At 53.1% G+C, this 10,066-nt stretch overlaps 1 protein-coding gene across 1 annotated transcript; it reads right to left on the bottom strand.

Annotated features, from left to right (window-relative positions):
* Positions 1–839: 839 nt before the first annotated feature.
* On the bottom strand, positions 840–9,843 carry MLN (motilin; the record flags this gene model as incomplete). The annotated part of the gene is made up of 5 exons (XM_084754354.1): positions 8,761–9,843; positions 6,413–6,526; positions 2,876–2,984; positions 2,199–2,255; positions 840–844 (listed from the first exon to the last, which is right to left on the bottom strand). The coding sequence occupies exons 1-5, from the start codon at positions 8,875–8,877 to the stop codon at positions 840–842; spliced, it is 402 nt and encodes a 133-aa protein (XP_084610480.1). The 5' UTR covers positions 8,878–9,843.
* Between the last annotated feature and the right edge of the window lie 223 nt (positions 9,844–10,066).

Raw genomic sequence — 10,066 nt, 5'->3', positions numbered from 1 at the left:
GGAGCTCAGCGAACCGACTAGTCTGGCATCCACTGAACTCAGAGACCCTGCTGTCCCCCAGCCCAGGCATGACAGGTGATAGCACCATGCCAGCTGTTGTGTGGTGCTTGCATTGGCCTGGTCCTCATGCCTGTGTACCAATGCACCTTGGAGGCTGCCCCTCTGCCCTGGTGCTACAGGTTTGTTTGTTTGTTTGTGTTTTGCTTTTTCGAGACTGTGTAACCCTGGCTGTCCTAGAACTTACAGAGATCCACCTGTCTCAGCCTCTCAAGTGCGAGGATTCAAGGTGGGAGCCAGCACTGCCCTGCCCGGCCCATTTTGTTTTGGTTTTTGGTTTTTTTAAGATTTTATTTTATGGTGTGTGTGTGTGTATGTGTGTGTGTGTGTGTGTGTGTGTGTGTCTGCCTGCGTGTGGGTGTCTGCGTGTGGGTGTCTGCGTGTGGGTGTGAGCAAGTGAGTGCAGTTGCTCACAGAGGCCAGAAGAGGGCGTCAATCCTCCTGGAGCTGGAGTCACAGATGGTTTTGCACTGCCCAATGTAGGGGTTGCAAACTAACCTTGGATTCCTGGAGAGCAGCACAGGCTTTTGGCTGATGAGCCATCTCTCCAGTCCTGATCCTAAAGGCTTTTTTTTTTTTTTTTTTAAATAACATGTCTGTATCTCACTTTTCTTATTTTCTGAAAACACGATCGTTTCATCTTGGTTCAGCTCGTGGGTCCTTCCCACCCTCCCCCAGTTTTCATTACTTCCAGAGTTCATGTACATCTGCAGGCAATCAAACCCACAGCCCACGAAGCCAGAGGAGCCCGTTCACAAGGAAACAACAAACAGAAAAGCCACTTACTCTGTGGACAACAGAAAGAATGGCAGGAGGAGGGGCATGGGGACAGGAGCTGACAGGCCTCACCAGGAGCACTCACAGGCTGCACGGGTGGGGTCAGCATGCACTGGCTGCCTAACGAAGCCCGGCGTTTCTGCAGAGGCAGCAGCCGCAGTGCATTCCCCCAGGGGCTGTGCTCTGCCAACCAATTCCCAGCTTAAAAAATAATAATAAAAGCATTCTAAAAAGACTGCATGTGGCAAAATCACCCAGGGAGCTGTGGTCCCTCCCAAAGCTGTTCTGCTCTCCAAACCCCAGGAACTTGGTGGGGGGGGGGCGCCCAGGAAATGGAAGTTCTCTTCTGGTGGCCTGGGATGTTGTCTCACCGTCAGGCAGAGGGGAGGAAAACAGAAATGATGTTGCTTGCCTAGAAGAATCTTGGAGCCTCTTGCTTTCCTGCTTCTTCTTCTTCTTTTTTTTTTTTTTTTAATGTGCATTGGTGTTTTGCCTCCGTGTATGTCTGTCTGTCTGAGGGTGCCAGAGCTGGAGTTACAGACAGTTGTAAGCTGCCATGTGGGTGCTGGGAATTGAGCATTTTGGAAGAGCAGCCAATGCTCTTAACTGCTGAGCCATCTCTCCAGCCCCTTGGTTTCCTGCTTTTGGAAGTATGTGGCAGATACCAGGGAATAAATACCGTGGGGAGCTGGGACGGGTGAGGCAGAGTCTGGGTGCAGTCGCCACAGCAGGTGTGTGGCAGTGTCTGCCAGGGCAGGTTTTATTCCCACAGACAAGGGTAGGGTCGGGGGTGAGAGCTGAGATTCCTATGTGGTTCCAGTTTATAAATAGATGAACATTTGTAAATATAAACTTAAGTTAGAATGAAATTCCCATCCACTTTTGTGTAAGAGGCAGGAATCAGTGGGTTGGCTGTGTGGTTTTTGCTGGAGACTACTGTTACAAGGCGACCATAGTGACAGCGGTCTGCTCTTTGCTGGGCCTCAGAGCCAGCTCTCCATCCAGAATGGCCACTTTGTTTTGGAGCTTTGTTGAGGTTAAAAGGCCAATAGGAAGCTCCTCAGGATGGGTGAGTGCGGAGGCGGCCTTACGATCCCTAGCCAGAACGGGACCAGGATTCAGGGGTTCTGAACAAATGGCCCAGGCCCTTGCCTTGCTGCCACCTCTCTGGGCCTTACTTCCTCTAGCACTGGGGGTCAGGTAAGGGCACACTTCCCATCTGCGTTAACATTTGAACTTGGCCACTCTGAGGGTCTCTCCTCCTACCCTCACAGCCCCTGTTTGCCCTTTGGAAATTAGGCCATTAAATAAAAGAGGCGTCTCAAGGGCAGGAAGCTTTATTTGCTGGAGAGGGAGGGGCTTGCTCCAGCCCAGGGCCCTGGCTGGAGGGGGCAGGGCATCCAGGTGGTCCCCGTCTGCTCCTGCAGGGGAGGAACACAGTGCCTGCTAAAGTGCCTTCTGATGGGGGCCTCCGGTCCAGGGAGGCGGGCAGCGAGGTGGGAGGCTCTGGCAGTGCCTGTAAGTCCCCTGTAGCCTGAGGCAAGCCATTTAACCTCAGAGCATCTTCGGCTCCAGCACCTCCTCCCTGCTCGCCTCTCTTCCCGGGGACCAGAAGTAATTAGTGGCTGTTTGTCAGACAAGATCTAGCTTTGTACAACTAACTGGAGCAGACCTTGAAGTAGGCAAGGCCAAAAGGATGCAAGAGTTCCATTTGTAAAATGAATAGGGGGAAAAGAAGCAGGGGAAAGCGGTTAGCTGCACTTTCCGCCCTGGAGTCCGCCGTATCTGGGATGGAACGGAAAGACCTGGGGCAGGGCAGCTCTGGAGGGTCAGAGCAGAACCTGGAAGGGGCCTGAGCTTGGGACAAAGTGGCCACCGCTGTGCAGCAGAGAACCCTGCACTGGAAGGAGACAGTGCTTAAGTGCAAAGTGGAAACAAAACCCACGGACTTCAACCCCCTGTGCCTCCTAGGATTGTAATGCCAGGGTGGGTGGAGGCCCGCCTGGCCTAAGCCACAAAGATGCCACCCTCCTGTGCTTACCAAGGTGGTCCAGCGGCACGGCATCCCTCAGCAGCCCTTCCAGGGCGCCCTGGAACATTTCCAGCTGCCTGGAGGTCATTCTCACTCCAATTTGTGCTGGAGCAGTCAGCTGTGAAATAAGCAGTTAACCATCAGGGCGAGGCAGAGGGGTGCTAGCCTCCAGGCGCCCTACAGGTGGCAGGAGGGACCTACAATAGCGCACTACTCTGCTCGGTCCCCCAGTCCGTGGGACTCTAGAGCCAGATGGGACTTCTGGTGCCTTCTTAACTTTGTACCAAGGAGCTGAGTCCTGCTGGGGAGGCTGGGCAGGAGGGGAATATGGGCAGTAGGTGGGCACCCACCCGAGTTTCCATGGGGAAGAGAATGACCACATGATCAGAGCTGACCCTGGAGCATCACCGAGTACCAGGCTTGTCCCACATGACCCTAGGAAGATGAAAACTTCCTGTTTGCACTCTGCAGCTGGGAGGCCTCAGAGGCTGACCTGCCCCCCTGCAGGGCCTCCAGCCAACACGGGCCCCTGGGGAGATGTGATGTGTCTCCAAGTCTTCCTGGGAAGGATGCACCCTTGTCCTCCTGTCCCCTGGGCACCTTGTCACCAAGGATAGGACTCTCTTTCAGGACAAGGGACCCATGGTCACTGTGATGACCCCCAGGCTTCCTGGGTAAGCCATGAGGGGCAGAAGCTGGGCCCCCTTCTCCCAAGATGCCACTCCCAGGCTTCTTTTATGAGATTGTACAACTGAGCCCACCCCCACCCATGGGGGGGTGTCAGTTCTAGTCCCTGATTTCAAACCCCATAATTTTTCCCAGTGACATTCTTATCTCTACCCCACCCCGAACCCCTGTCTCTCTCCTAAACCTCGGTGCTCTACCTGTTTGGGCAGCATCTCTCACTGGATGCCAGTGCTCTGTGCAGTTCAGAGGCTGTACTGGCGAATTTTACATCAATTTGACATAAGAATCGTCAGAGAGATGGGAACTTAATTAAGAAAATGACTCCAAGCCTGGCGGTGGTGGCACACACTTTTAATCCCAGCACTTGGGAGGCAGGGGCAGGCAGATCACTGTGAGTTCGAGGCCAGCCTGGTCTATAAAGCAAGTCCAGGACAGCCAAGGCTACACAGAGAAACCCTGTCTCAAAAAAACAAAACAAAACAAAAAAATAAATAAATAAAAGAAAAAAGAAAGAAAAAAAAAGAGAAAAAGAAAATGCCTCCATAAGGTTGGACTGTAGGTAACCCTATAGAGCATTAAAAAAAATATTTTATTTAATTTTAGTTTATGTGCATTGGTGTGGGGGTGTCAGATCTTGGGGTTACAGATGGTTGTGAGCTGCCATGTGGGTGCTGGGAATTGAACCCAGGTCCTTTGGAAGAGCAGGCAGTGCTCTTAACCACTGAGCCATCTCTCCAGCCCTAGAGCATTTTCTTAATTAGTGACTGATGGGGGAGGGCCCAGCCCATCATGGGTGGGGCCACCCCTGGGCTGGTGGTCCTGGGTCCTCTAAGAAAGCAGGCTGAGTAAGCCATGGGGAGCAAGCCAGTGAGCAGCGCCCTCCGTGGCCTCTGCGTCAGCTCCTGCCTCCAGGTTCCTGTCCTGCTTGGGTTCCTGTCCTGACTTCTTTGATGATGAGCAATGCTGTAGAAGTGTAAGTCAAACAAAGCCTCCCCTAGCCAAGCGGCTGGGTCACGGTGCTTCATCGCAGAGATAGTGACCCTGACCAAGACAGAGGCCCAGGCTTCTCCCTCTGGAGTCTTGCTTGGTGCTCAAGCTGAGATCCCGAGACACAGCTCCCCTGCTCCTCCATCCAGTTTTATGATTCTTTTTCTTCATATCCTGTGTCTGCACCTCCCATAAATCCCATGGTTTTCTCTCTTCTCTCACAGCACTCGGCTCTCCACCCCCAACTTCTACTGTCTTTGTTGTTCCCCCGCGTGCCCCCCCCCATGACCTCCTGATTTCTGCCTTTGGTGTTGGGGCCTATTCTCAAATACAGCAGTTAGGCAGGCAGCCCCCTTTAAAATGTAAATCATGCCATGTGCTTCCGTCATAGCCCCAAAGACTCCTGCCTGCCTCAGCAGAGTGATCCCCGAGTCCAAAGCATGCTGCCGGTTTGTCCTGACCCCCCCCCCCCTCCCTCAGCGCTGGCCTTTCTCTCATTATTTCTGAATGCACCAGGCTCTCTCCTCTGTCCCAGGGCCTTTGCATCACTGATGCTTCCTTTGCCCGGATGTCTTTCCCGCAGACATCCCCGCCCTCCTACTCAGGAGGCTGCCCCCTGCCGTTTGGTGCAAACTTCCGGTCACTGTAGTGCTTGGTTAGTTACTGTCTGGGCAGTTCCCGTTAGCCTTCTGCTCTCCCCTAGGGTGAGGGACGTCCGTTTCCTTCACTCTCCCTTGTGCCTGGTGCAAGGCCTCATCCATCCAGACTCTGAACGAAGGAGTCAGCCTGCAACCAGCAGTTCCCAGTGCCTGGGGACCAGGCCTGGGTCTGCAGGCGGGCGCTACTCTGTTCCTGCCTAGGGTGGATGGACAGTCAGCCATGTCACCCAGCTGCCTCCTGAGGACACTGGCTCCAGCCTCCTCAGCTGCCCCCCACCTGGGAGCCCCTGCTCCCCCTTTGGAAGCAATGCCTCCTCTGAGAAGCAGTCTCCCCTCACCTGAACTCTGCGCCCTGAGGACTCCAGCCACTCTTCTGTAGCAAGTCTTTGCTACTTTGTGGGTCCTTCTTTCTCACACTTTTCCCCTGCCTTCCCACCCCCACCCCAGTTTCACCCCCCCCCCCAATCACTAGATAGGAGAGAAACAAGGAGAGAGGGCAGAGAGGAGTTAGGAAAATCCCTGAATCTAATTTCTTTCCTTTTGTTTCTTTTTTGACCACGGCTACTAACAAACCTAAACCAATCCCCCTAAATGACCACCGACCACCAACCCGGCCTCTCGAGACCGTAGCATTCATGTATCCTCTGAAAAGTTCCCAGAATTCCAAACGTCACACAATCGTAGAAACTGCAGCTGGCAAAAACACGCTTCTGCTAGAGCACGAGGCAAATCATAGTCAGCTGTGGCGGACAGCTTGCAGCGGCCCCATTAAAGTGGAATTAAAGTGAAAACATTCCTTTTTTTTTTTTTTTTTTTTTGGTTTTTTGAGACAGGGTTTCTCTGTGTAGCCTTGGCTGTCCTGGACCCGCTTTGTAGACCAGGCTGGCCTCGAACTAACAGCGATCCACCTGCCTCTGCCTCCCGAGTGCTGGGATTAAAGGTGTGCACCACCACTGCCCGGCCTGAAAACACATTCTTATAATCTGTGTTTTTAAAGAAACCAACATGTCAGAGTTGTCACTACAGTTCTCCGTTCTCAGATGATTTTGTCTCATTGCTGTGTCCACTTTTCTGTCCTATGACAGAGCTCATGCCCTGGTCACTGCCATGGCCTGGAACACTCTGCCTCTGGGTGTCCTTTCAAGGTCGGAGAGTCACAACCCACACTGTTTCCTTCCATGGCCCGCCCCCGCCCCCACCCCCCTTGGTTCACCTTGGTGATTGGGATTTCTTCTTCCAGGGTGGCCTCCTGGAGACCTGTAAGTCCTGCCTCCTTGGTCTCCTGCTGAGGGCCCACTGGCTTCTGCGCCTTGCTCCACTCTCGTACCTGGAGCAGGAAATCACATTGCTAAAAGTGCCTTCCTCCAGCTACCTCGTGACTCTCACCACCGCCTGGCCCAGTTCCCGAGACTCCAAACTCCCTAACTCCAAGAGAGCCTTCATCTCCGAGGTCTCCTGTGTGGTGCCTCTCAGAACCCCAGTGGCTTGAGGGCAGGCATGGGGTTGTCCACCAATGAGCCACTTCCAAGACATCATTCCTTGGTGCTTAAAAAAAAAAAAAAGCACCCAGACAGTTACCGTTAATTAACTTAAAACACTGAGTAATAACTGCCCTTCATGCATACCTAAGTGTGCAAATGTGTCTTTCTTAGCAGACAGCCTATAAAGAAGGTAGCAGACAGTCTAGCCATGGGGTGGCCGGGAACGCCCCGCCCAGCCCCGGGAGGTGATTTATGGGAGGCTAGACAGGGAGATGAGCTATGAGCAAAGGGATAGGCAGTTTCTTCATAAAAATCTCGGCTTCCAGCAATTACACGGGAAACCGCTGTGCACATTAATACAGCCTGTTTGGGGTTGCCTCAGGGAGCGGGTGCTCCTATGAGTCACACTGTTTAATTACACACCTCCCCCCCACCCCCAGCCTGTAACAAGTGGGACCTCCAGTCAGATAAACCTGTCAGCATCTCGGATGATGCTTGTCCTGTGGCCTGCCCCGCAGACACTAGAAGAGTCTGGTGATCTTTAGCCAGTGTCAGGAGAAGGTGCACACACAACAGCCTGTCCCAATCATCTGGATCAGCGCGGCCTGTCCCACACAGGGATGCATTCAGGAACAGGCTGGGCTAGAGCAAGCTGCCAGGTCCTCAGACAGTTTGCTCAGCCTCCAGCCTCCCCTGGAGTGTGAAGTCAAAGGTACCAGGGAGCTGGGATGGCAGCCCTGCTTTTCCTCACCCACACCTGGTGGATTCCGTCAGGCCTCGACTTGCTCTGGGCTCTCCGGGCAAAGGAGGTTGTGCCTCACATTGGCCATGGCCGCCAGAGTCTGTCTCCTCAGCTCCCAAGGGTCCAGGCTCCACCTTCCATGGCAGCTCAGGATTTTTCTTTCTTTCATGCTTGTTTTTCCAGACAGGGTTTCTCTGTGTAGCCTTGACTGTCCTGGACTCGCTTTGTAGACCAGGCTGGCCTCGAACTCACAGCTATCCGCCTGCCTCTGCCTCCCCGAGTGCTGGGATTAAAGGCGGGTGCCACCATAACTGGTTGCAGCCCAGGATTTCTACCCCTGAACCCCTGAGTGCTTAGATTAGCCCCAGGATCGCTCAAGGGTAGAAATCTCCTGGCCATCATCACCTTCTGGGGGGAGGGGATTCTTGAGACAGAATCTTATGTGGTCTAGTCTCAAACTGGATATGTAGCCAAGGTTCATCTTGAACTCCGGCTCCCCCTGCCTCTGTTTCCTGAGTGCTGAGATGAGCCCCACGTGATACCATCCTGAGAAACTGTAAAATTATAAAATATAAGACGCTTGTTTGCTTGCCCAACCTTGCTTGCCTAGAACCTAAACTTCTGACCCCAGAGGTTTTCCCCAGAACTGCTAACCTCAAGAGTTCTTCCCTAGTTCCCAGAATAGTTACATGCAAGCTTCCAAATATCAGATGTCTCCATATGGTTTCCAGTAGCCGCTCTAGGGACCCACACCCAAGTCCCCACAAAAGGTTTCCCAATGCCAGATGTCCTAATGTCCATATGGTTTAACTTGATAAGCAACTCTACCTGCTTTGTGGTTTTTGCCTTTAAAACTAGCCTGTACCAGCTAGTACCAGCACCTCCTGAGTGCTGAGGGACCCTGACACATCGACAACTGGGACTTCTGATGTGTCAGTAATAAATTTTACCTATACCTCCAACCTGTGTGACTTAAGTGGTCTCTCGCGGCGACCCCCTTCCCGAATTGGACTCCAGGGTCCAACAGTCCTTTTGCCTAAAAAATATTAGTCAGTCTTTTGTTCACTTGTGTAGGACTGCCTGCTTCTTGAACACAGCTGCAGGCATAGGCACAGGGTGGCCCTTAGGTACCACAGAGGAGCCTGGGAAATGCTTTTCCCTCTGGAGGAATGTGAGGGGTGAGCTACCCCTCCCGGGGCCCACAGAGCTCTGCGGGATACTGGTGAAGGGGACAGGGGGACTGCTGCTGTCCACGTGCTCTTGTCCCTGGGCTAGACCCCAGCAGTGCTCAGGTGTGGCGCAGGCACACGCCAGTGCACGAGCACCTGTGTGTTTTACCTGCATTCTTGGGAGCTCGCTGTGGGTGAAGATGGGGGTGAAGGCTTCAGTCTGAGAGGCCAGATTAGCAGCCGCACACACCGTGAGCAGGATCACCACGGCCTTGCGGGACGCCATCTTGGAACGGTGGAGCAGAATGTTGAGAGAAGGCTTCCGGCACAGCGATGGGCTGCTGTGTGGTCCTGTGCCGGTGCTTGGCTTCTCTGGGCTGGCCCCAGCACCTGGATTCCCTAACGAATGCTGAGCTCCCTGTCCCAGAGTGGGGACCCCATAAAGGTCTGCAGCCTAACGAGGCAGGAGGAGCCTGATTGTTCCGGAGGAAAAAGAGCCCATAAATTATCAACGAAACCAGACAGCCCTGCCCCTTATCAACATAGCCAGAGAGCCCTGCCCCTTCTTCAGGGTGATGGAAAGGCTAGCTCTGGGTCCATGGACTCCTGTGGGAGGAAGGCAGATTGAAAACTTCATCACCCAAGGGCTGACAGTAGGGTCCTCCCACACCGGGCGAGCACCAGTCCCAGACGGGCTCTTTCTGCTGTCAGTCCTCTGCCTGTTGGCCATGCTGCCCGCTGCTGATAACCCTAGGCAGAGAGAGAGCTTAGCAGGCTGCCACTCACATTTAGGTGATGGAATGGCAGGCCGGAGGACAGGTTATATGTGTTGGCAGGTGTCCCTGAGGACTCAGGTCACGCCAGGGAGAGGTGTGTAATGGAAGTTTTGGTTTCTTTGTAAACTCAGTTATGCTATGTAAACATGTCTTTGTTTTAATCCCAAGTGTGGGACTTTAGTTTGGGCTCTAGTTTGTCCATAGCTGATAACTATTGTTTTATAAAATTATCTGTATTATCTGTAGGCCCGGCTAGTGATCAATTAAGACACAGACACTTGTTATATTTTAAAATAGCCTTAGTTAACCTGGGGCAGGGCAGACATTAATCCTCTAAACTACCTCCCACAGTGGGGCAGGCATGTGATCCCTGCCTCAATCCCACGCCATCTGCTTCCAATAACTTCTATCAAGTTAGCTCCCATCCATAACCCCAAATACTTGCTCATGTTCTTCATCTGGGCCGAATTCTCCATCCACGCCGGCCATGTGCTTTTCTTCCAGCTAAGCCATGGCGGCCTCCTCTCTTCCCTTCAGCTCTCTCTCCTTTCTCCTCCTGGCGGTCTCTCTTTTTTCTCTTGTGGTGGTCTTTCTTTTTCCTAGAATTCCTCTCTCTCTCCTAGCCCCACCTATCTCCTGTCCTGCCCAGGTGGGATGGCTTTTCATTAAGCAAAAGTTGGGTCACACAAACAGCAAGCA

This window comes from Acomys minous, assembly GCF_964271855.1.
Source record: "Acomys minous genome assembly, chromosome: 13".
Lineage (NCBI taxonomy): Eukaryota > Metazoa > Chordata > Mammalia > Rodentia > Muridae > Acomys > Acomys minous.
The sequence above is the reverse complement of the archived record's forward strand: the minus strand, read 5'-3'. Positions and strand labels throughout refer to the sequence as shown.